General features: G+C 40.9%; 2 protein-coding genes across 3 annotated transcripts in view; one reads left to right on the forward strand and one right to left on the reverse strand.

Moving 5' to 3' along the window:
* iah1 (isoamyl acetate hydrolyzing esterase 1 (putative)) overlaps positions 1 to 23,814 on the forward strand; it is a 71,966-nt gene extending 48,152 nt beyond the window's left edge. Inside the window, exon 7 of the mRNA XM_072251205.1 lies at positions 21,051 to 23,814. The gene's annotated coding sequence lies outside the window, so the exon portion shown is untranslated. The remainder of the gene's footprint in view (positions 1 to 21,050) is intronic.
* adam17b (ADAM metallopeptidase domain 17b) overlaps positions 1 to 27,492 on the reverse strand; it is a 101,141-nt gene that overhangs the window by 6,731 nt on the left and 66,918 nt on the right. For both annotated transcript variants that reach the window (XM_072251201.1, XM_072251200.1), the window contains exons 15-18: positions 20,642 to 20,769; positions 16,494 to 16,572; positions 14,149 to 14,237; positions 13,254 to 13,310 (exon numbers count right to left, since the gene is read on the reverse strand). In XM_072251201.1, the coding sequence (XP_072107302.1) occupies positions 13,254 to 13,310; positions 14,149 to 14,237; positions 16,494 to 16,572; positions 20,642 to 20,769 (353 nt within the window). The remainder of the gene's footprint in view (positions 1 to 13,253; positions 13,311 to 14,148; positions 14,238 to 16,493; positions 16,573 to 20,641; positions 20,770 to 27,492) is intronic.

Genomic DNA, 27,492 nt, shown 5'->3' on the forward strand with positions numbered 1-27,492 from the left:
TTCTCCTCTCTGCAAGATCCAATTAAAGGTGTTAAGTAGTAATGGGGCTAACTGTGTCTTCAGGGACTTGTACCACTCTGAGGTAAACCCATCAGAACCCGGGGACTTTCCAGCCTTTAACCTAGAGATGGCCACGTTCAGTTCTTTGACAGTTACTGGTTCTAATAAAGTTTGATTTTGTAAATCTATAAGTTTAGATAGATCTAAAAAATTCAATACACTGTCTATATAGGGCTCATTGGGGGCCCGGGGTTGGGAGTACAGCTCTCGATAACATGTTTCAAAACTCTCTTGAATTTTCCCTTTTGTACTCTGCACAAGCTTTGTCTTTGGATTCTTTATTTTATGAATTGTATTGTCTGCTTGTTGTTTTCGTAATTTATATGCTAATAATCTAGCTGATTTACCTCCTACTTCATAATTCTTTTGTCTCAGGTAAAGAAAATTTCTTTGAGTTTCCAACGTATAAATATCGTCAATTTCACTTTGCAATTTCCTAATTTCCTGTTTTCGATTTGAATTACTTTTGTTGCTATCTACAACTTGAAGTTGTTTTAATTTTCCTTGAAGGTCTGCTAATTTTTGTGCATTGATTTTTTTCATGTGAGTGGTAATGGAAATAATTTTCCCTCTCAGTACAGCTTTCAATGTATCCCATAAGATCACTGGTGATGTTTCTCCCGTGTCATTAAGGTCTAGATATTCTTTGATTTCTCCCCTTAATCTCTCCATTACTTTCGGGTTATTGAATATATGTGAGTTTAGCCTCCATAGTGTTTTCCTCATTTTCCTTTCCAGGATTAGAGACATAGAGACTGGGCTATGATCCGACAGATCAATTGTTGCAATATTACAGTTTTTTATCCTGAGTCTATCTGTATTAAAGATAAAGAAATAGTCTATCCTTGAATAGGCTGAATGAGGGAAAGAGTAATATGTATAATCTTTACTAGTAGGGTGTAATTCCCTCGACATCTATAACTCCCAACTCCTCCATCAATGAATTCACTTTCCGAGTCAGAGGTTTATTCTGAGTAACTATTCTTGAAGAATCTAATATAGGATTTAATCTAATATTAAAATCCCCTCCACAAATTACTACCCCTTGAGAACTGACCATTAGGTCAAAAATGTGTCTATAAAATGACCATTCACAACCTGGAGGAGCATAAACATTCAGCAATGTTATTTCTGTACCTTCTATTCTTCCTGTGATTTTTACGAACCGTCCTTCTTTGTCTCTAGTCTCTGAAATATGTTGTTCATAATTAAGAGTACTTGATATTAAAGTAGCTACCCCTCTTTTGTGACTCAATTTATATGATGAATAAAATACATGCTTAAAGCCCATTCTTTTTAATTTTCCATGTTCAGATTGGCTCATATGTGTTTCCTGGAGGAAAGCTATTTGTGCCCTCTCTTTTTTCAATTTAGACATAATCTTATTTCTTTTAATTGGATTCAAAACCCCATTAACATTATAGGAAATTATTTTTACCAATTCAGTTTGCATTTTTCTCTAGTAGAAAAAAAAACACTCTCCTTTTCTAACCAAACAGTAAGCAATCCCTTCTCAACAGTAAACCAAGACAGATAACCACACCCTAGACATTTTTGAACGTGCAACATTTGAAAAATTTTCCCGACTTCCCACAGTGAGGCCTGAGCGCCGACCCGCCTCAGTTCAGAGGGATAACCTCTATCTTCACCCTGTGTTAGAGGGCCCTCAGCAGTTTGAATAATCATAGAGAATTTTCTCCTATTTATGTCTCGACCATATTGCTATCATTCAAGTTATTCCGTCTAGTTTATTTTCAGTTACCAGTTTTCATTTTACCTTTAAGTCCGATTTACTCTTTTCAGTCATTTCTCTTAATTAGTCTGTATTCTCTGTACATTCGCGTCTGAATATTTGCAGCTTTTCCTTGTAATTTGACACTCTGGTTCGAGTGGAGCGTCCTCGCCCCACTAACTGCCACGACTTCTGCCGAATCCTCTCCAGTAGCGACTCCAGTTGGGTGATAACTTTAATAGGTAGTCCCCGGTCCGCCAGGTCCAATGTTGCCTCCTCCACTGTAGCGTAAGTTTTTGTCCCTTCGTCGTAAAAGACTCTCAGCCGAGCTGGATACAGGGTCTGGAATCTGATGTTGTTTTCCTTCAGAACTCTCTGTGTTTCCGTATATTCCTTCCGTCTGGCAAGAATCCCCGGTGCGTAGTCGTGGTCTAAACTGATTTTACAGTTGTTCCACATGAAACCTTTCTTTTGCCATGCCCTTTTAAGCACCTCTTCCTTCGTTCTGTAACTGAGAAATCTGACCAGAATCGATCTGGGCTGGGCGCCTGCTGGAGGCTGTAGTGCCAACGCGCAGTGAGCTCTTTCTATCTGTAGGTCTTTTGCAGCCGGTATATCAAGGTTCTCTCTAAGTAGCTTCTCCACGAAGGGAATCATCAATCCAGGTTTACCTTCAGTTCCTTCGGGAACTCCGTAAATCCTCACATTTTCCCTTCTCGAGCGGCCTTCTTGATCTATTAGTTTCCACTGGAGCTGGTCTTGCAGCTTCAGCATTTCTGCTATCACCTCCTCTGCGTTTTGTAGCTTCTCTTCAATTCCAACAATCCTCGCTTCGGCTTCATCTATCCGCGAGTTAGTTTTTACTATTTCTCCTTTAATATCTTCCAGCTGTTTGCTGTTATCTTGTCGGAACTCGCGAATCTCTCCGAGAATCAAGGACAGAGTCACCGATTCCCCCTCATTATCTCCGTCCTGGCTTCCCTTACAATCCTTTTGCTCTTAATATACTTGTAAAAGCTCTTTGGATTATCCTTCACTTTGACTGCCAAGGCAACCTCATGTCTTCTTTTAGCCCTCCTGATTTCTTTCTTATTTTCTTGCACTTCTTATACTCCTCAAGCACCTGATTTACCCCCTGTTTCCTATACATTTCATACAACTCCCTCTTCTTCTTTATCAGAGTTGCAATATCCCTTGAGAACCAAGGTTCCTTATTCCTATTCAATTTGCCTTTAATCCTGACAGGAACATACAAACTCTGCACTCTCAAAATTTCCCCTTTGAAGGCTTCCCACCTACCAACCACATCTTTGCCAGAGAACAACCTGTCCCAATCCACGCTTTTTAGATCCTTTCTCATTTCTTCAAATTTGGCCTTCTTCCAGTTCAGAACCTCAACCCTAGGACCAGATCTATCCTTGTCCATGATCAAATTGAAACTAATGGTGTTATGATCACTGGAACCAAAGTGCTCCCCTACACAGACTCCTGTCACTTGCCCTAATTCGTTTCCTAACAGGAGATCCAATATTGCATCCCCTCTAGTTGGTCCCTCTATATATTGATTTAGAAAACTTTCCTGAACACATTTTACAAACTCTAAACCATCTAGACCCCTAACAGTATGGGTGTCCCAATCAATGTATGGAAAATTAAAATCCCCTACCACCACAACTTTATGTTTCCTGCAGTTGCCTGCTATCTCTCTGCAGATTTGCTCTTCCAAGTCTCGTTGACTATTGGGTGGTCTGTAATACAATCCCACTAATGTGGCCATACCTTTCCTGTTTCTCAGCTCCACCCATAAGGACTCAGTAGACAAGCCCTCTAATCTGTCCTGCCTGAGCACTGCTGTAATATTTTCCCTAACAAGCAATGCTACTCCCCCACCTTTCATTCCTCTGCCTCGATCACATCTGAAACATTGGAACCCTGGAATATTAAGCTGCCAGTCCTACCCCTCCTGTAGCCAAGTTTCACTAATTGCTACAACATCATAATTCCACGTGTCAATCCACGCCCTCAACTCATCCGCCTTCCCCACAATACTCCTAGCATTGAAATATATACACCTCAGAAGATTTTTACCACCACTCACAACCTTTCTATCAGCGGATTTGCTTAAACTTTCAACATCATTTATTTTCACCCGCTTAAACTTTCAACATCATTTATTTTCACCTCAGCCACACTGTCACTAGTTTCAAATTAATCATGGATTAAGATAGGTCTGGTCCTCGAGTTGAGGTTTTAAATTGGAGAAGGGCCAATTTTGTGGAAATGAGAAAGGATCTAGGAAGAGTGGATTGGGATAAGTTGTTTTCTGGCAAGGCTGTGTTCAGTAAGTGGAAGGCCTTCAAAGGTGAAATTTTGAGTGTGCAGAGTTTGCATGTTCCTGCCAGGATTAAATACAAAGTTAACAGGCACAGGGAACCTTGGTTTTCAAGGGATATTGGCGATCTGGTTAAGAAAAAGAGAGAGGTGTACAGTAGGTATAGGCAACTAGGAACAAATGAGGTACTTGAAGAGTATAGAAAATGTAAGAACATACTAAAGAAGGAAATCAGGAAGGCAAAAAGAAGACATCAGGTTGCTTTGGCAGATAATGTGCAGGCAAACCCGAAGGGTTTCTACAAGTATATTAAGAGTAAAAGGATAGTAAGGGACAAAATTGGTCCCCTAGAAGATCAGAGTGGTCGTCTATGTCTGGAGCCTCAGGAGATGGGGGAGATCTTAAACAGTTTTTTTGCATCAGTATTTACTCAGGAAACTGGTACAGTGTATATGGAAGGAAAGGAAACAAGCAGTAGTGTCATGGACCATGTAGATATTAAAGAGGAAGAGGTGCTTGCTGCCTTACAGCGAATAAAGGTAGATAAATCCCCCAGGCATGACATGATATTTCCTCGGACCTTGAGAGAGACTAGTGTAGAAATTGCTGGGGCCCTGGCAGAAATATTTAAAATGCCCTTAGCCACATGTGTGGTGCCAGAGGACTGGAGGGTGGCTCATGGTTATTCCTTTGTTTAAAAAAGGCTCTAAAAGTAAACCAAATAATTACAGGTCAGTGAGCCTGACATCAGTAGTAGGTAAATTAGTGGAAGGTGTTCTGAGAGATCGGATATACAAGTATTTGGACAGCCAAGGGCTGTATAAGGATAGTCAGCATAGCTTTGTACGTGGTAGATCGTGTTGAACGAATCTTGTAGAGTTTTTTGAGGAGGTTACCAAGAAAGTAGATGAAGGAAAGGCTGTGGATGTTGTCTGCATGGACTTTAGTAAGGCCCTTGACAAGATCCCACATGGGAGGTTAGTTCAGAAGGTTCAGACACTAGATACCCATGGAGAGGTTGTAAACTGGATTTGAAATTGGCTGTATGGGAGAAGACAGAGTGGTAGTGGATGATCGCTTCTCAGACTGGAGGCCTGTGACTAGTAGTGTGTCTCAGGGATCTGTGCTGGGACCATTGTTGTTTGTTGTCTATAACAATGATCTAGATGATAATGTGGTAAATTGGATCAGCAAGTTTGCTGATGACACTAAGATTGGAGGCATTGTGGACAGCGAGAAAGGCTTTCAAAGCTTGCAGAGGGATCTGGACCAACGGGGAAAAATTGGCTAGGAAATGGCAGATGGAATTTAATGCAGACAAGTATGAGGTGTTGCATTTTGGAAGGACAAATCAAGGTAAGATATGCACAGTAAATGGTAGGGCACTGAGGAGTGCGGAGGAACAAAGGGATCTGGGAGTTCAGATACATAATTCCCTGAGAGTGGCGTCACAGGTAGACGGTTGTAAAGAAGGCTTTTGGCATCCTGGCATTCATAAATCAAAGTATTGAGTATAGGAGTTGGGATGTTGTGGTGAGGTTGTATAAGACATTGGTGAGGCCAAATTTGGAATACTGTGTGCAGTTCTGGTCACCTAACTATAGGAAGGATATCCTTAAGATTGAAAGAGTGCAGAGAAGATTTACTATGATATTGCCGGGTCTTCAGGAGTTGAGTTACAGGGAAAGATTGAACAGGTTTGGACTTTATTCCTTGGAGCGTAGAAGAATGAGGGGAGATTTGATAGAGGTTTACAAAATTATGAGGGGTATAGACAGAGTAAATGCAAGTAGACTCTTTTCCACTTAGATTAAGAGAGATAAATACGAGAGGGTTTAGGGTGAAAGGGGGAAGATTTAGGGGGAACTTCTTCACTCAGAGAGCGGTGAGAGTAGAACGAGCTGCCATCTGACGTGGTAAATGCGGCCTCATTCTTAAGTTTTAGGAATAATTTAGATAGATACATGGATGGGAGAGGTCTGCAGGGTTATGGACTGGGTGCAGGTCAATGGGACTAGCGGACTAGTGTACAAGGAAGCAAAAATTAGTGGGAAAACAGGACTGGACGACTTTTAAAAACTTACAGAAGGAAACTAAGAAAGTCAGGAAAGAAAAGATGAATTATGAAAGGAAGTTGGCAATTAACATAAAAAAGGATACTTTTTTTTAAGTATTCGAAGAGTAAAAGAGTGACACGGGTAGATATAGGACCAATTGAAAATGATGCTGGAGAAATTATAATGGGTAACAAAGAGATGGCAGAGGAACTAAATGAGTATTTTGCATCAGTCTTCACAGTGGAAGACATTAGCAACATAACTGATAGCCAGAGGTCTCAGGGAATAGAATTAGGTACAGTCAAGATTACTGGAGCGGAAGTGCTTGGGAAGCTAAATAGACTAATGCAGGATTCTCAGTAATATTAGCTGGACTGTTAATCGCTTATTACCAAAATGGCTTCTCTGAAGTGTTATGCTAAAATGGCTTCTCGTAATGTTAACTGCTGAGCAAGGGGTTCTCTGTAACAGCAATGTTTGGCTTATACTTAGTGATAATGGAAATTGTATTCACTTGTTAGCCAATGGAAGTCATGTTATGTTATCTTGTATATGTGTGCTGAGTTGGGGAGCGCGAGCAGAAAGAACAGACGTGTAGGGAACGGTCAGTGGTTCCAGGGTAGCAGGTAGGGGGGTCAGATAGTGGCCGGAGTCTCGGAAGGACGTTGTGGATGGAATCGGAGGCGTGAGCTCCAACATATTAAAATATTCTGTGCACAAGACTGATAAGTTACTTATGTGGCGCCTTTTCTTTTAGTTGTTGCTACTAACCCATCACCAAATCTTGCTATAAAGTATAATTCTTTACTCGCACTTGGTATATTGTTTGATATTTGTGTCGTGGCTGATCACTGGGCGCCTTACACCATATCCGCACCAAAGCATTTGCACTGTTTGGCGGGGTCAACAGCTATTCACCCTAGACAATGGGAGTCAGTTGGGGCAAAGGCTGTTACACTAAGAATCGATGTTTCCCGGACCAGATGAGGTGCACCCATGGGTTCTGAAGGAGATGGCTTTGGAGATTGTGGAGGCATTGGAAAGGACCTTCCAGGAATCAATAGACCGGCATGGTTCGAGAGGACTGGAAGGTCGCAAATGTAGTTCCACTGTTTAAGAAAGGAGGGAGGCAACAAAAAGAAAATTACACACCTATTAGTCTTACATCGGTAGTTGGAAAGTTATTAGAGTTGATCCTCAAAGACAAGGTTATGAAATACCTTGAGGTGCATGACAAGATAGGCCCAAGCCAGTATGGTTTCATGAAGGGAGGATCTTGCCTCAGCAACCTATTGGAATTTTTTGAGGTAATCTCAAATAAGATTGACAAAAGAGAGGTTGTGGATGTTGTGTATTTGGATTTTCAAAAGGCCTTCGATAAGGTGCCGCATAAGAGGCTGCTTAATAAGATGAGAGCCCATGGAATTACGGGAAAGATATTGGAATGGGTGGAGCATTGGCTAATAGGCAGAATCCAAAGGGTGGGAATAAAGGGATCCTATTCTGATTGGTTGCCGGTTACTAGTGGTGTTCCGCAGGGGTTGGTGTTGGGGCCGTTTCTTTTTACAATGTATATCGATGATTTAGATTATGGATTAAATGGTCTTGTGGCTAAGTTTGCGGATGACACCAAGATAGGTGGAGGAGCAGGAAGTGTTGAAGAAACAGAAAGGTTGCAGAGAGACTTGGTCAGTTTAGGAGAGTGGGCAAAGAAATGGCAGTTGAGATACAATGTATTCACAGGTTGAAGAGAAGATGGTGGCGCGACACAGCTCACAGCGGCCACTCCGGAATAATTATCAGTTATCTGTCAGGTAGGATACCGTGCACAATCCTGATTTGATGGAGACGGACGTGAGAAGCACAGAGGAACATCTGGTGAAACTTTTGAAATGTCTGTTTCGCTGCTGCTGCTACTGTGCGATCGAGAATCTCTGGAGGGTAAGGCCCCGAATCCTCAGCTTTGCCTGTTGCTTGGCAGCCAGGGTCAAAGCACTCGGCAGAGATGGTGCTCGGTGTCGGAGGGCTGGTCGGAGGCTCGAAGTTTTCGGACGGACTCAGAGTTGGCTGTGGTCGGGTGCTTCCAGGGTGCTGCATCGGCAAGTTTGCGGCGCTGGAAGTTCATGGCAGGGAGAGTTTTTCTTCCTTCTACCATCTGCATGAGATGATGAGGCTATCGGGACTTTGAGACTTTTTTTTACCATGCTCATGGTCTGCACTTTATCAAATTACGGTATTGCTTTGTACTGTTGTCAGTTTTAGTCTTGGTCTGTCTTGTGTTTCTGTGATATCATACTGGAGGAACATTGTATCATTTCTTAATGCATGCATTACTAAATGACAATAAACGAGGACTGAGTGTCCTCATAGCCTAATCTAATATTGAGAAATGTATGGTTGTATATCTTGGAAGAAGAAATAATCGGGCAGATTATTATTTAGATGGGGAGAAAATTCAAAAATCGGAAGTGCAAAGTGACTTGGGGTTCCTTGTGCAGGATACCCTAAAGGTTAACCACCAGGTTGGATCAGCAGTAAGGAAAGCGAATGCTATGTTGGCATTCACTTCAAGAGGAATAGTGTATAAGAGTAAGGAGGTGTTGATGAGGCTCTATGAGGCACTGGTGAGACCTCATTTGAAATACTGTGTGCAGTTTTGGGCCCTCTATCTTAGAAGGGATGTTCTGATGTTGGAGAGAGTTCAGAGAAGATTTACAAGGATGATTCCTGGAATGCAGGGGCTAACATATGAGAAGCGTTTGTCGGCTCTTGGACTGTATTCATTAGAGTATAGAAGAATGAGAGGGGATCTCACAGAAACATTTCGAATGTTGAAAGGGTTAGACAGAGTAGATGTAGAAAGGTTGTTTCCCTTGGTGGGTGAGTCCAGGACAAGAGACCACAGTCTTAGAATTAGAGGGTACCCATTTAAAACAGAGATGAGGAGAATTTTTTTTAGCCAGAGGGTCATGGATTTATGGAATTCGTTGCCACATACAGCTGAGGAGGCCTGATCATTGAGGGTGTTTAAGGAGGGGATTGATAGGTATCTAATTAGTCAGGGTATCAAGGGATATGGGGAAAAAAGCCGAAAATTGGAACTAGATGGGAGAATAGCTCATGGTGGAGTGGTGGAGCAGACTCAATGGGCTGAATGGCCTACTTCTTTGTCTTGTGACTAGAAGAGCCAAATGGCCTGTTTTCTGTGCTGTAGTGTTCTATGGTTCTAAAGGACCCCTTAGGAGGCAGTGATCATAGTATGACTGAATTTGTATTGCAATTTGAAAGGAAAAAGTATAAACCACATGTATCCGTATAGCAATGGAATAAAGGGAATTACAGAGGTATACGACAGAGGAGCTTGGAGGGGGATGCTGGCAGGCATGATGGCAGAACAGAGGTGGCTGAAATTTCTGGGAATAGTTCACAAGGCGCAAGTGGAAATAAAGGGGGCCTTTTCTGGTTGGCTGCCAGTGACTAGTAGCATTCCTCGGGGGTCAGTATTGGAACCGTTTCTTTTCACATTGTGTGTCAATGATTTAGATAGTGCAATTGATGGCTTTGAGGCAAAGTTTGCAGATGATACGAAGATAGGTGGAGCAGTAGGAAGTGATGAGGAAAAAATGCGATTGCAGCAGGACTTAGACAAATTGGAAGAATGAGCCAAAAAGTGGCAGATGGAATGTTGGGAAATGTATGACAATGCATTTTGGTACAAGGAACAATAGTGCAGACTATTACCTAAATAAGGAGAAAATTCTGTGGTCAAAAACACCTTATTAATAAGGGAGTACAGAGGAGAATTGTCAGACTGGTTCAAACTGACAGGAAAGCAACTGTAACTCAGATAACCACACACTACAACAGTGGTTTGCAGAAGAGCAGCTCTAGAAGCACAACACATTGAACCTTCAAGTGGACGGGCTTCAGCAGCAGAAGACCACGTACATACACTTTGTGGCCAGTCTATTAAATCCAGGACGTACCTAATGAAGTGTCCACTAAGTGTATGTTTCTAGGCCAAGTGTGGGGTGCATTTTGGCTCTTCATACTATTTGCATTTGTACTTTTAAATTGCCTGGTCACTTGGTAAATTAGTTCATAAGTAAATGTATGTATAGCTGCAACTACATATTTACATTATTTGGCTATAATACAAAATAATTTGTATTAAATGAAGTAGCTGACAGATGAAATGTTCACCATCATAGCTACCCGAACATTTAAATCCACCCATAACAATATACAGTCTGACCTTTCATTATTATTTTAACAGTACAGTAGGGTGCAGGCCCTTCCAGCTCTTCAAAAGAACAACTTTTTCCTCCTTTTGTCTACACAGTGGTATCCACGTGGACTACAACAAATTGCCCTAGCTTTGTAGTCATGTGTGATTTCCTCATTTCCATCTAATGACATCTTTGTACGGCTGTATAATTAGCTAATTTTAAACAATTTCATGTTAAACTTTAACAGAAGCTTAGTTCAGATTTGTTCCTGAATAGTACACGGTATTCTGCCTCAGCAATCCCCGACAAACCCGATTAACCCTAACCAAACTACGGGACAATTTACAACAACCTATCCAATACATCTTTGGATTGTGGGGGACATCTGGCAAGAGCAAATAACATTAGGAATGGTGAGGGTGGAGCACCACGGGATGGGTGAGGCAAGAGAGAGTGCCAGGTGCAGGAGGTGGCGCAAGTGCAGACACACTTAGCCCTAAGGCACCAGGGAAGTTTTATCTGATTCCAAACAATTGGTTTAATGGTAATTACGGAAGGTCGCTCTGGTGCTTCTTGCTCCCTCTCCTCTCCCTTCTCCTTTTCCCAACCACGATTCCCCTCTGCCTGCCCCCTTCCCGCCCTCAGTCTGCAATAGAGACCCACATCAGAATCAGGTTTATCATCACCAACGTATGTCATGAAGCTGAATTTTTTTTGTGATAGCAGTACAGTGCAATACATAGAACTACTATAGTACTGTGCAAAAGACTTAGGCACCATAGATATATATGTATATGCACCTAAGACGTTTACACGGTACTGTAAGTGTCTTCTCAGAATGCTCCAGAGATGAGTATAAGATCATTTGTGCTCAAAGCATTTCATAATGGTAAATGAAAGAGCCACTGGTCAGTAGTCATTCTGTTACCTTGTAATTCTTAGGCACTGGGATGATAGTGGTCTTCTTAAGGGAGGTGGGAATCATAGATTAAAGCAGGGAGAAGTTAACACCTGCTCTTTATGATCTTTATAAATGAGGAAGCCGAAGAGTGGGTTAGTAAGTTTGCAGATGCCATGAAAGTTGATGGTGTTGTGGGTAGTGTAAAAGGTTGTCAGGTTACAATGGGACATTGACAGGATGCAGAGCTGGGCTGACAAGAGACAGATGACGTTCAACCTGAAAAAGTGTGAAGTGTTACACTTAGGAATGTCGAACTTGAAGACAGAGTACAACGTTAATGATAACATTCTTAGCAGTGTGGAGTAACAGGGATCCTGGGGTTCATGGCAATAGATTTCTCAAAGTTGTGTGCAAGTTGGTAGGCTGGTTAAGGAAACATATGATGGGTTTGCCTTCATTAGTCGGGGGACTGATTTCAAGAACTGTGAGTTAATGCTGCAGCTCTATAAAACTCTGGTGAGACCACACTTGGAACATTTATGGTCTTATTCTACTTCTATGTCTTATGAATAATTGATAAGGTCAATCCAAAGTAAAGACTGAAACAAATTATATGCCAATATGTAAAGATAATTGTGTGAAAAAAATTGATGACATCCTTCTTGTTGGTGTCAAATTTTAACTATGCTATGAAGTGCCTTGGACATTTTGCCATGTTGGGTGTCATATAAAATCTAATTATTGGCTGCATCAATTCAATGTTACAGCATAGTTGCATTGACAGTTTGTATCTACCTCCCTGTAGTCATGTGAACTATGGCAGCATTCTATCTATTTTCAGAGGCCACTGCGCAGGCTATTAAAATACATATTAATCTTACATTGTAAATCAACTGTTTGCACTTCATGCAGATGCAATTAGGCTATTTAATATTCTCACAAAAAGACAACACAGAAGTATTTGGGGAGAACAACATCAAACTAAATCCAACTCTAAATCACTAATAGACATACACAGCAACACACATCAAAGTTGCTGGTGAATGCAGCAGGCCAGGCAGCATCTCTAGGAAGAGGTACAGTCGACGTTTCAGGCCGAGACCCTTCGTCAGGACTAACTGAAGGAAGAGTTAGTAAGAGATTTGGAAACTTTGACAACTTTGATGTGTGTTGCTTGAATTTCCAGCATCTGCAGAATTCCTCTTGTTTGAATAGATATACATAAATGATTTTCAGCAATGTCCCACTGAAAGCAATTCTGGCCATCAATAATTTGTCCGTCTTGACTGAGTGGTAAGTACAAGGGCTTCTCAGGTTACAGATGACCTAATTTACAGTTATCTGATTTCACGCAAATTCTCCGATACATTTGTAAGGCATTTTTCAAGCTAATAATAATGTTTCATGGTATTCTTTAATAACTAGGTATCATATAAATTCCATTAGTTTAATTATAGGTGGTAGAAATTAAAGGACTATAGCATGTGTCTGTAGAGCAATACAGTGTGGGTTACGATAAAAACCTGATGTTCCTGACATACAGGTAGTTCTCAGGAATAGAACCCTTATGTAACCAGTGGACTGCTGTGCTCTCACCTCAACAGAATTATGTGGGTTCAAACCTAAATTCACAATAGATCATTTTGCAGTGCACACCTTTCCTGAAGCCCTACTCAATGCCACCAGAAGCAAGCTATTTGGCCATACAACACCAACCTGATTGAAGCAATGATGAACTCAATATGAAATCCAATATCCTACAAGATCTCATGTTATTTAAATGTGTTTGCTTATCCTGCACTGAATAAACTGTGCCGGCATTCTGGTTATAGATGAAAACAAGTCATATTTTGCATAGAAAGATATGCAAACCTAAAATTCATCTCACTGATCAGAATTTGACTGTCATAAGTTATAATAAATAAATTTCTAAAATACATACACTGGGAGGGAAGAATGTTTTCGAGCTCTCCTCATACTGCTGGTCTAATTTCTTATCCTGAAAGGAAAAAGTTAAAGAATCTGTTAACTTATCCCTGTGCTTTCTTGCTATAAACCAAACTATTAAGAATTTCAGAAAAATTCCCTTCCACACAAAACAGCCCACATTTTGGCATAACCTTAAAAGAAGTTAATTTTGTTGTTACTGTCAGCCATGATTCAACAGCAGCATTACTGTCTTGAGTCAAAAGGTGATTCAAAATCCCACTCCAGAACTTGGCACCAAATTCTAAGTTGGCATTCCATTACAGTTCTGAGAATACTATCACAGACAATGCTTATTGGATGAGATATTACATCAAGGAACATCAACTTACTCCCAAGAAGAGCAGGGAATTATGTTAGTAAACCTACCAATACTGATTCCAACCCCACCCTCCCACCACCCCCACAAACCATCATCAGTTAAAAAAAAACTTCTGGGCATGATCACATTACTGTTGCTGAAATTTCCTACCTTATAACAGCACCTGCACTTCAAAAGTACTTTCGGATATTCCAAGGTTATGAAGTAATAATGCAGGTACTTATTTTCCCCCAAAAATACTGTTCTTTGATTCCCAAGTAGAAAAAAATTTTAGTACAACATTTATAATGACATATTTACATCCATATGGGCACTATGACAATCAAAAGATATGGATGTGGTAGGACAGAAGAATTGTAGTACAGGATCAGGCATTATTTTGTAAATAGCAGAGTAAACTTGAGGAAAACTACTACATCTGATTACATACATTTTAAGCTTTGTGGCTCAAGCTTCCAAGATAACAATGGAAACAAACAAAAAAGGATCGGCCATTCTCATGGTGTTCAGAAACAAATATCTTTCTTACCACACAATGGACAAGAATACTGAGAGGAATCCAAAAGACAAGAGAGAATACAACAACGGATCCAACAATGTTGTCAGCTAGGAATTTCCCTGTTTTAAAAAAAAGTAGCATCAGCATTTACAGATTATTGCAATGTTGAAGATTATTATACTAGATTAGGTCTGCTGTCAGTTCTACTACTAACATGTCTATTATTGACAATTTCTTTCCCTCTCCACGGATGGAACTTGGATGTTCTGGGTTAAATTCATTGAGGTGGATTGTGTGCTTTTCCATGCGTCTGCTAAAAGATATTCCATCACCTCGCAGAAAAGGTCAAATCAAACTGAAACTGGCAGAGTGAAACTTGAAAAAGCAAACTGCAGCAATGTCCACCTCTTCATTACTTTTGCTTAAAAGTAAAAGTAAATAATAGGTCCAAGATTAACCTTAAATATCATCATATCCATGTTAGACAACTTTACACCAGCTGCTATCCTGACTGAGATCAATTAGCCCGGCACTGACCTGTAATTGAACCAGAAGTCATTTCACTCAGTAACTCTCGGAATGTTTGTCTTTATTTATTTATAGGGTGGAGGCATTGTTGGCAAGGAAAGCATTTATTTCTCATCATTGACAAGATGAGCTGCTTTCTTGTAGCAGTACTTGTACAATGCTGTCGGGTGGTAGTTCCAAAATTTAGAGCCAGAGACAACGAATGAATATTCGTCAGGACAGTCTTCAGCTTAGAAATAAACCTGCAGGTCCAGGTTCTTCTTGGTGGAAGCAGTCAGGTGTTTAGGAAAATCTGTTGAAGTAGCCTTGGCAAGTAACTGAGTTATATTTTATAAATGCACTTATGTAGGGTTGGTGGAGACATTACCAATCAACCAAACTTCCTTGTCCTGGATGGTATCAAGCTTCTCATATTATTTGAAGTTGCAATTATCTGAACAAGTGGGGAGTAATTTCCCTCACTCAACTGCAGGCAGAGTCAAGTCTCTTTCAGCAGGATACCAAGCCTCTGATTGCTCTTGTCACCACAGTATTTACATGGTTGGTCCAGCAGAATATCAAGAGTAGATTTTAACCTCTCTCCAGTTGGACACATTCATTGTCTGGCACATGTGTGATATGAAGGTCATCTGAATCTTATCACCATATGTTTGAATGTTGTTGAGCCTGAGCTTCATTTTATGAGTTACAAATATTCTACCTTCTGACCTTACAACAGAAGGAATCTCACTGATGATCTACACGTGTTCCATTTACCCAAAGAAAGATTTGAGTACAAGTATTCAATAGCCTGTGAGAGGCATTACAACTAATATGTTCTTTATAACAGCAATAAGGCAAAATTTCTATTAAAAATGTTATTCTAAAATACATAATTGGTTTAACCCATCACCCATTTACAATGTTTTAAAAAAAATAAGAAATAATGTCTGAATTTTGTTTATAGATGGACACTAGGACAAAATTGTAAACATTAAGGATTAAGAAGCTGAACGGAGAGATTTGCAAATATTTTATTCTAATGAAGTGCTCAAGTATATTTGTATCCTTGAAATTTACAGATACCCTGTGGTTTTGTAGGCTTGATTCGCAGACACAGGGAGATGAATAAGTTGCCTCACACATAAGTTGAAATAAAGATTACCAATTACTATGACAAATTCTTGGAACTGGAACTGGTTTATTATTGTCACATGCACCGAGATACAGTGAAAAGCTTGTCTCACACACTGTTCATGAAGATCAGGTCATTACACAGTTCTTTAAGGTAAAACAAGGTCTACCTGTAGCAATGCAAAATAAAGTGTAACAACTACAGAGAAAGTACAGTGCAAGTAAACAATAAGGTGCGAGATCATAATGACATAGACTGTGAGGTCAAGAGACAGCTTATTGTACTAAAGACAAGACCTGCAGACACTGGAAATCCGAGCAACACACACAAAATGCTGGAGGAACTCAGCAGGCCAGGTAGCATCTATGGGGAAAAAAGCACAGTCGATGTTTTGGCCCAAAACATTGATTGTACTGTTTTCCATAGATGCTGCCTGGCCTGCTGAGTTCCTCCAGCATTTTGTGTGTTATTGAACGAGAGACCTATTTTCATAAACTTATACTTGTCAATTGCTCTTAATGTGAATTAAGTGAAAAGTAACAAATTAGGATAAACTCATTCAATTATTTAGCTCTAGCAAAACACAAGTGCATTTTGTAAATTATTTTACTTAATCTATAGTTAACATATTTAAGATCAATTCACAGCCGCAGAAACAATTTTTGTTCAGTTCTTTCAAGAGGCACAAGAACAAAAGAATGTAGGAGAATACAAACATTGTGTGTCAGCTTACCGAAAGTGTTGATATCCAATTTCTCAATGAACTCCCAGAATCGTTCTATTACATCCTGTACTTGCTTTTCACATTTGCCCTGTACAAGCAAATTTTAAACAAAAAAACAATTAAACCATTAAAACAGTGACATCTATCAACAGATATAACTGTATAAGTATATTTCCATCATTAGGTTGATAAAAAGCAGTTTTAGGTACACATTAATTAGAAAATGTCTTCATTCTTTGTCCCTCCCACCTCGCTGAGTACCAGTTATTGGCAGCATTTTATTTACACCTCCTCTAAAGATGTCCATTAATCTCTTTACTGTGTCCCTAACTATGTTCTTTTGCTTTATGCAATCAAATCTCTCTTTTGCTTAACTTCATAATTTCCACCAAAACACATTAGCTATTTCTTCCCTTTACCTTTATCCTGACTCTATACTTAAAACCAGTTACTACACTTGATTAGTGCCAGCTCTGACTAAAAGATCACTGACCTGAAACAGAACTTTGATTCTACTTTCAGAAATGGTGCCATTGCCTCAGGTTTATCCCCGATTCCTAAAGCAACTGATATACATAACTACCAAATAACAATGTCTCTGGGCTAATTGTGGGTCAGGTTACTGAGAAAACTCTAGTGTTAAACTAGCTGAGGAAAAGGGTTTTAAATTTAGACGCATCTAAAGGACAACAGAAGAGAAATTATTCCTTGCACGGCAAAACTAAACTTGTGTGATGTTACTTTTGGATATACTCACTTCCTTCATAGCAGCTCCACTGAGGTTAGTAGAACTGAATAGGTAGAAATAAGTACAACTATTAGCCAATGCTAATATATCCTAATTTTAATAAAACATTCTTATTAAGTGGATATACATAATAGTGTACTAGAAGACTGTTTATAACTCGTATACTAGAGGACAATTGTAATAATTTATGCAGTACTGTGCAGAAGTCTTAGGCACATATGTGTAGCTAGGGTGCCTAAAACATTTGCACAGTAATGTAGTATTTTTATGTATTGCATTGTACTGCTGCCACAAAAAAAAATGTCATGACATGTGAATAACGATAAACCTAATTCTGATATGGGTCTCTATTGTGGACTGAGAGTGGGAAGGGGGCAGGGAGAGGGTATCATGGTTAGGAAAAGGGGGAGGAAGCAGGAAGCACCAGAGAGACATTCTGTAATGATCAGTAAACCAAATGTTTGGAATCAAATCACCTTGCCTGATGTCTCCAGCAGCACTCCACCCTCGCTATTCCCAAAATCCTTTGCTCCCGCTAGATTTACAAACTTGCTCTCTGCACCATGATTCAAAAGTCTTATGCACCCTAGCAATATATACTGTATGTGCCTCTAAGACTTTTGCATAGTAGTGTCGTTTCATAGATACTTTCCCCAAGTAGTCATTCCTAACACACAAACATCCAATGGTTGTTCAAACAAATTAATCAATAAATCTTCAGCTATCTTCCTCTGATCATATGTGTACTGAAAGGAATCGCAGACATTTATCAAAAATAGGAACCCAGGTGCACTTCTGCCTCATTCACTCAGTAATACACAATTCTGTATACATGGCTTTATCACCAGAATCAAAATCAGGTTTAATATCTTGGGTAGATGTTGTGAAGTTTGTTGTTTTGCAGCTTCAGTAATGCATAACCATTTTAAAAAACTATAAATTAAAATAAATATATATTTAAAAAAATTAGTACAAGAAGACAGCAAAAAAAAGTGTAGTATTCATGGATTCATTGTCCATTTGTAAGTCTGATGGCAGAGGTAAAGAAGCTGTTCCTGAAATGTTCAGTGTGTGGTTTTTGGCTCCTGTACCACCTCCTTGTTAGTAGCAATGAGAAGAGGGCATGTTCTGGATGATGAAGGCCCTTAATGATGGATGTCGCCTTTTTGAGCCATCACCTTTTCAAGATGCTCTCAATACTGAAGAAGCTAGTGCCCATGATATAGCTGGCTGAGTTTACCACTTTCTGCAGCTTTTTCTGATCCTGTGCAGTGGTCCCTCCATACCAGAAGGTGTTGCAAAGAGTTAGAATGCTCTCCACAGTACATCAGTAGAAATTTGCAAGTCTTCAGTGACATAACAAGTCTCCTCAATCTCCTAATGAAATATACACACTGTAAGAAAATAAATTACTTTATGCCTTCTTTATAAATGCATCAATATGTTGGGCCCAGGATGGATCTTCAGAGATGTTGACACCCAGGAACTTGAAACTGCTCACCCTTCCCACTGCTGATCCCTTGATAAGGACTAGTGTCCCGAAGTCCACAATCAATTCCTTGGTCTTACTGATGTTGAGTGCAAGGTTGTTATTGCAACGCCACTCAACCAGCTGATCTATCTCCCTCCTGTACACCTCCTCATCATCATCAGAAATTCTGTCAATAGTAATGTCACTGGCATTTGAGCTGTGCTTGCCTCACAATTGTGGGTGTAGAGAGAGCAGGGCACACATCTGGCACACGATGCATAATTACTATTTGTGCATTTCTGATTTGTATGATTCTGCCTCTTATCCAGCTTGGCCAATGGGGAAAAAGGTACGTTAATATTTACTACTCATGCAATTTTTTTTTTTAAAAAACAAGTCATTTTCTGTGTATTCATAAATACTATTAACTTCAATATGAAAGTACAAATTTCCTCCAAAACCCTCAACACTGTTTTACAAACGTGTTCTGCTATGTATTAACAGTACAACACTATTGTTACAAAAATTATTATTCCTTTAGTGAACTCTATAAAAGAAAACTCAAGCACACAAGTTCCAATCACTGTAACAGGTCAAGTCACTTTCAAAGACTGCAAGAAGGTCAAATGAAATTAAGCTTCAAGCAATTTTCTGCAAAGCAAATGAAATTCAAAGTTTAAAAATAGATAACCTACAATGTCAAAACAACAGTTCACTGTGATTGCAGTAGCCTGTTATTCATTGCAGTGGATTAGTAACCTAGGATTACTTAAAAGTTCAAAATCCAAGATTCAAAATTCTTGGAATCAAACATATGATAACCTGTGGACAACAAAGAAAAATAATTCATCATCATAAATAGTCAAAGTCCTCCAGGGATGTAAAATGCTATTCATTGGCATTCTGTTTCCATCCTATGTAGCTCACGAAGTCTAGGCATGAGTAATGGATACTGCCTTGCCAATATTGTTTAATCCCAAATAACTAAAATCTATTTCTGCTTGAACTTTCAAACAGCTGAAAATCCAAGGAGTATGCACTGATAGTAAAAAGAAGTGGTTCAAAACACCTTACAGAACAAATGATAACAAATGCCCACAAAGACGCAGGAAAATTTACAAAAATTTCATTTTCCTTAAACAAAATGCTGTAGTTCCATGAAATAAAAGCATCACAAGGAAAAGTAAAATCAAGGAAATAAAAGTAAATAAATGTACTATAAAAATACAATGAATATTGTTGACAGAAAATAAATTACTTCTTAAAAGTTATACTATACTTATTACACAGTTATACAGATATTTTATTATACTATACTTATTACACACTTACACAGAAATTTTATTGTCAATAATATCGTGAACCACCTTGTTGTGGTTGGTTACAGTTTTAATATTTCATTACCAAGCTTGTTTCTTATTTTAAACCAATCAAGGTTTTACTGTGTTAATACTCTGCAATGAAAGATTGCAGTTGGATTACCCGGACCATAAAGATAACTCAGTACGCAAAACAAATACCAAACTTGAGATACAACTTATTTACCAAGGCACAACAGACAGATGAAATAGTAATCCAGTTTGGAAGATATGGAATGAAATTCAACAAGTGTAGTTCTATAGCAAATTTTAACTCAAGAAACAAACATTCTTTTTCATTAACCCTCAGACTGTTCCCTTGTACTTCCTCTCGGGAAGTAATAATTCTGTTATCCAACAAAATATATCTGAGTTTCTCCTGACTATGCTTCCAAGGCTGTTCTTGATAATGTTTTAGATATTAATACATTAAAATAAATCTTTATAATGTTTTACTAAAGACTGTTACAAGATATGATAGTAAAACCACCTAAGAATAGAAAAGACAGAAAAAAAATTGTGAAAGGGAACATTTTTCAGTAAAATTAAGAGCAACCCAGCCCTAAAAGTTGTTACTTACATATCCATCACAGAATCCAACAGTGCAGGGTTTTCCTTTGCGCAGATACAAAAACTGGTTGTTCTTATCTACATATGGTTTACAAATTCCATCTTCTCTACAACAAACTTTGCAAGAATTGTCCGTTTCTAAACAGTACAAAAACAAAGCATCATTTTAGCATTTACAGATGCAATATATACATACTAAAATACTAATAGGAGCTGGATAAAAATATAATCCCATATAGTTAATGCAGTATTAAAATGAAACTGGTTATACAGAAAAGATTCTAGAAGTAAATCAGTAATTCAGCTCTACCCTCAAATTATTCTTAAGTAGTCTTTTTACAATTTCTCTTATAAAGCAGTGACAACAAAATCTTCCATAAATTTAGCCTGGTAACTTTTAAAACTATTTTTTACAACAGGTTTCCAAGGTAGACTGTTCTATATTCCCAATGGGCCTGAACTTCCTGGGACCTGATCAATGACTCGTGGTCCCAAACACAAGTCACCAGGGCCAAGTGCAAAGGGTCAACCTCACTAACCCTCAGTAACCTGTAGTCGATTAGCAAGACTCCAACGGCCAGAAGACCTCAGGTGACAGACTGCTAAGACACAGCTTCTGGATCAGCCCCTCTAGACTCTGACAACCTGAACTGCAAAGGATATTAATGTATAAATACATTATATATATAAATAATAATTTTTGTATACAGTGCTATGCAAACGTCTTGGGCACATATATATAGCTAGGGTGCCTAAGATTTTTGCACATATAGTACTTATAAAACACACACACATATAGTACTTATGTATTCTCTCACTCTCCAGTTTTGCAAATCAAGCACACTACATTCCACTACCAAGCACCGCCACCCTGCCACCCCCTCATCCACGTATCTTCTCTTAAATGTTACAATTGAACCTGCATCGACCACTTCTGCTGACAGCTCATTCCACACTCAAACCAACCTCTGAGTGAAGTAGTTCACCCTCAGATTCCCTTTAAATAGTTCACCCTCTACCCTAAACCTATGGCCTCTGGTGCTCCTCCCACCCCCCTTTTTCTTTCTTCCACTGCCTTCTGTCTCTTTTGCCAATCAACTTCCTAGCTTTTCGCTTCATCTCTTCCCCTCCAAGTTTCACCTATCACCTTGTATTTCTCTTTCCCCTCCCCCCACCTTTCAAATCTACTCCTCAGCTTTTTTTTCTCCCGTCCTGCCGAATGGTTTCGGCCCAAAACGTCGACTGTGCTTTTTTCCATTGATGCTGCCCAAACTGCTGAATTCCTCCAGCATTTTGTGTGTGTGTTGCTTCTAGTTTTAGTTTCACCTGACCTGAGTGGAAAAAGCCTGTATGCATTCATCCTAGCTATACCCCTCATAGCTGTCTCCTCAAATATACCCAATTATTTTCTCAACCAATTATACTATATGCTTCAAAGCTGTTCCAGGGTTATTCTACATTTCTGCAATAGTGAATATCACATACATACACATATATCTGTTACTTATATCATTATAGAATCATAGAATGGTTGTAACTCAATGCAAATGCTATCTTCTTCAAAACTTCTATCAATTTGTTCTTGAAAAGTTTGTGTTGATCATTCTACTCCAGGTAACATATCAATCCTGTCCTGAATCTGTTTATGAAAGCTTTTCTATGACTAAGTTTAAAATATTAGCCTGTAGTGGCTGGGTTTACTTGTATTCATTTATTAAAATAAGTGACTAACATTTACCACACTTGAGTCTTCCACCCCTTGGTATCTAAAGAGTATCAAAAGATTATGAACAGTATCCCCACAATTTCCTCTCAATTTCCCTCAAAATTCTTAGGATTTATTCCTCCAGTCCACATCTTCTGCTAAAACATTAATGCTAGTGTGTCTAATTTCTCAACTACCTCCTCCTTCCTTACCACTCTCTTCTGAAGAAAGATACAAAGTTCCAATTTAATGCCTTAACACTTCCTCTCCATCCATCTGCAAGTTCCTATTGTAGTCCTCAAGGACCCCTATTCCTCAATATACTAGTTATATGCCAATCAAATATTTTTGCATTCCTATTTGTTGGCAGCTAATCTTCTCAAATGTTCTAAGATGATGCCAAGCTCTGATCTCTCCCAATGTCATGGCTCAGACTTCGTTGCTTTTTAGGGTTCATAGGGATGGTTTTGGGTCTTGTTTTGTTGCTGTGTCGCTGTTCTGCTGAATGTTGTGGACATGGTATGTTGGTTTCAAAATGTGTGGTGACAGCACATCCTTAGGTTGTGTTAGTTGTTAATGCAAAGAATGTATTTCACTGTGTGTTTCAATGTACATCTATAAATAGATGAATCTGAATCTAATATTCTCTTTGCTTCTGTTATTCTAATTTGCATTGTGACGAGAATACACATAAAATTAAGATGTTTGCTGGCCTGGGTTAGCATCAGTGGCATCAGCAGTTGGTCTGCCACCTGTCCTCAGGGGGAAGGAGAGATAAGGAACAATGAAGCAGCATGTGGAGATGTTAATAAAGGAGCCATCAGTCTGGGTATTGCCAAGATCGGCTCCCCCTTTGAACCCTGAACTGTTTGAAGTGATGGACAGGCGATACCCCAGCAGGGGGATAAAAAGGGACAGGTTCGCTAAGACACACGACACCTGAGGTAACGAGACCCTGGAAGCGGTGCGCCTCTCACAAGTTGGTGGGAAGTACTGGACAACGCACAGGGTGGAAAGGTACGATCAGCAGGAACCCGGTGTGTGTCCGCCCTTGCTTGGGTGCCGAGTTCACTGCAGAGGATCGACCGCATCTGGAGGAGGGGTCACAGTCGGTGACCTCAGGTGACATCACCAAGGACCTGCCCAAAAGCTGCTTGTGAGCCATATCACCAGTCTGTGAGTGGAAGCCGTGTCTGAATGATCAGTCGTTCCCATTCTCTCTCTCTCTCTCTCTCTCTCTCCCCCCACGTTGTCCATCGCCATGGCAACGATTACTGCCAACTGAACTAAATTAGACTGAACTTTTGTGTCACTTTGAAATTTGGTCATTTACCCCAAGACAACGATAGAGCTTGATTGATGCTGTTATCTTAATTCTGTGCACGTGTGTTTATCATTGCTGAACTGTTGCATTTATTATCCTTTCGATTACTGTGTTGCTTGTTTCTTTAATAAAACTTTCTTAGTTCCAGTAATCCAGACTCCAACTCAGTGATCCATTTCTGCTGGTTTGGCAACCCAGTTACGGGGTACGTAGCATAAGTGGGGTTCTCGTCCGCGATTTTGAACGCTAAATTTGGGACGGAGTAAATTGGTTGGGTTAAAATTCCCGAAAGAAAGAAAAGACAAACAGCAGAAATGGAGGCTGAGGAATTTATAAAGGCGCCGACCTTGGAGACACTAGAGGATGCCAGAAAATCGGAATTGGTAGCTGTGGCCAAACGGTTGAATCTTGCTAAGGTGAAGTCGACAATGAGGAGAGAGGAGATACACAGAGCTATTGTAGAGCACTATGTATCTAAAGGTGTGTTTCCCCAAGGCGAGCTGGGAGTGGTGTCTATTGAAAAACCTGCTGGAGACGCGGTACAGGTACAGCTTGAAAAACTGAGACTCGAGCACGAGTTCCGGGTATGACAGTTGGAGCGAGAAGAGAAGGAGAGAGAGAGAGAAAGACAGTTGGAGAGAGGAGAGAAAGAGAGGGACAGACAGTTGGAGAGAGAGGAGAAAGAGAGGGACAGACAGTTGGAGAGAGAGGAGAAACAGAGGGAAAGGGAATTCGAATTGGAGAAGTTAAGGTTAAGGGCAGAGCAGGGGCTCGTGCCGAACCAAGGTGGAGGGTTCCGGGCGACCCAGGAGGTTAGGCTGGTTCCCCCAATTGACGATACCGACGTGGATCAGTACTTTCTCCACTTCGAAAAAGCGGCTATAAGTCAGGACTGGCCGAGGGATAAGTGGGTTGTCTTACTTCAGAGTGTACTGAAAGGGAAAGCCCAAGAAGCTTACTCCGCTTTGTCCGCGGAAGATGCCCAGAGGTATGAGGTGGTAAAAGAGGCCATCCTCAGGATTTATGAGTTGGTCCCGGAGGCATACCGGCAGAGGTTCCGGAATGCGAGGAAGCAGTGGGACCGCACGTATTTGGAGTTTGCCCATGAGATGCAGACATATTGTGAGCGTTGGTGTGCCTCGAAGGGGGTAGAGGGGGATTATGACAGACTGCTACAGCTGATCCTGATTGAGCAGTTTAAAGGTTGTGTCCCTGAGGGTATGAGACCCTACCTCGATGAGAAAGAGGCAGCCACGTTAGCCGCAACTGCTAAGTTAGCGGATGAGTATGCATTGACGCATAAAATGAAGTTTGCCCCGAGTAAAGGCTACCAGAAGGGTAGTCAGGATGGTGGGGAGAGTCCGCCGGAAAAGTCAGAAAGTAAGCCGGGGACTAGTGAGAAGGATAAGGTAGACCGGGAGCAGTCTGGTAGGAAGTCTCCTGGGGTCGTCTGTTATAATTGTGGGAAAGCCGGACACTTTGCGTCCAGGTGCTTTGCCCCAAAGAAGGAGACGGGAAAAGGAAAAGCGGAAATTTTGAATGGCTGTATCGAGCTGTTAAGCGAACCGCTAGGGAAGGGCAGGTCTGCCAAAGTCCAGGAAGGGCGCGAAAGGTTTATCTCGGCCGGATTGGTGTCAGTGAAAGAGGGGTTAAAACCAGTTCCAGTGCGGATCTGGAGAGACACGGGAGCGTGTCAGTCACTAATACTGAAGAGTGTATTAGAGTTTAGCTCAGAGACCCAGACTGGGGAGGTAGAGGTCAAAGGTGTTGGGGAAGGGACAGAGTCGGTCCCTTTGCACCAGATACACTTACAAAGCAACCTGGTCTCTGGACTAGTCACGATCGGGGTGAGGTCCGAATTACCGATGAAAGGCGTGGAGGTCTTGCTCGGTAATGACATCGCCGGGGGAATCGTGTTCCCAGTCGTGAGATTGTCAGGTCAGCCTGCCAGCATTGAGGCCCCGCCCCTGGACTCACAGGTTCATCACTGGACCGCGATAGTAAATTTGGCTGACACGTTTCTGCCAACCTTGTACGAGAAGAGGGTAGAAAATGGAAAGAAAGAGACAAGAGGCAGTGAGGGAGCTGGGACAGACGTAGCAGTAGCCAAGAAAGAATCCGTGCAGACACAGGAGCGAGACGAGGGGCTGATGGTTTCGGCAGAGACAGCTCTCTCTGACACAGCTTTGACGAGGGAACTAGTAGGCTATTGTGTGGAGGAGGAAGTGCTAAGGAAAAAAGGGAAAGCAAGTACAGTACCCGCAGATGAGGAGTGGGGGGTGGTGCAAAAGAGTTATGGGAATGAGGTTTTTAACATGGCCCACGAGGTACCCCCCGGTGGACATTTTGCGGTGCTGGAGGAAACAGTTGGTGGAATCATGAAAGAGGTTTACCAGCTGCCCAGGGGGAAGGATGTTATTGATCATGACCGACGCGAACTGAGACGGTCACAGGCTTTTGATATGCTAACAAACCTAGTCGGTGTTAGCGTGGAAATCAATGAAGCTAGGGGCCCCCTGATAAGAGGAAAAAAACATTTTGAAAAGATTAGTATGGGATCGATCAGATGGGAGAAGGCTATTGTTTTGGCCAGGTCTACTGATAAGGTCTCTCCCTTAATCCCCGAACAAAGCGAATCTTTAGCAGAAGTAATTAAACGACTCGCACCCGTGTGCTTGATTGTCCCGAGGCGATGCAAAGAACTGGGACGTTGGGTGATGTCTGTTACAATAGGGCAGCCTAGCAAACAACATCTATATATAATGAGTAATTCAGTGACTAAAGGGCTGATGAACACAGAGGTGTGTATTGGCAATTTAATACGGCTGTCTGAAGCCAGCTTGATAGTGAACCTTGAAAGAAATGAATTCGGCCACACGAGGGTCACTTACCTGGGAATTGTGGTGACACAGGGGCAGCTGGCAGCGATGCAAGCTACAGTGCAGGCTATCGCTGACCTCCCAACCCCGACAGACAAGAGGGCCCTCAGAAGGTTCTTGGAGATGGTGGGGTACTGTAGGAAGTTTTGCAATAACTCTGCGGTCACTACCCCTCCCCCTCCTACTAAGCCCTTGCGAGAGAAAACTGAGTCGGAGTGGGACGACCCTTGTTATTGTGGTCCGGGACAAAACCAAATGAGAGGTTACATTGATCGAAATTCATCAGTGTTTTTGGCCACTATGAAGTTTGCTGAGTTGGAGCCTGGTCTAAGGGATTATTAATAACACATGTAAAAGGGACAGAAAATGTGATGACTGTCTGTCAAGGTGTTGACAACCTCAAACTCGCTGTGTTAGCCAAGTAGCTGATAAAGATGTATATTTGTGTGTGTATCAAATAATGTATTCATGTTTGTAATTTTTACCTCCCGGTAAAAATCCTTAAAGGGGGGAAGTGTGACGAGAATACACATAAAATTAAGATGTTTGCTGGCCTAGGTTAGCATCAGTGGCATCAGCAGTTGGTCTGCCACCTGTCCTCAGGGGGAAGGAGAGATAAGGAACAATGAAGCAGCATGTGGAGATGTTAATGAAGGAGCCATCAGTCTGGGTATTGCCAAGATCGGCTCCCCCTTTGAACCCTGAACTGTTTGAAGTGATGGACAGGCGATACCCCAGCAGGGGGATAAAAAGGGACAGGTTCGCTAAGACACACGACACCCGAGGTAACGAGACCCTGGAAGCGGTGCGCCTCTCACGAGTCGGTGGGAAGTACCGGACAACGCACAGGGTGGAAAGGTACGATCAGCGGGAACCCGGTGTGTGTCCGCCCTTGCTTGGGTGCCGAGTTCACTGCAGAGGATCGACCGCATCTGGAGGAGGGGTCACAGTAG

The sequence above is a fragment of the Mobula birostris genome, chromosome 2, assembly GCF_030028105.1.
Source record: "Mobula birostris isolate sMobBir1 chromosome 2, sMobBir1.hap1, whole genome shotgun sequence".
Lineage (NCBI taxonomy): Eukaryota > Metazoa > Chordata > Chondrichthyes > Myliobatiformes > Myliobatidae > Mobula > Mobula birostris.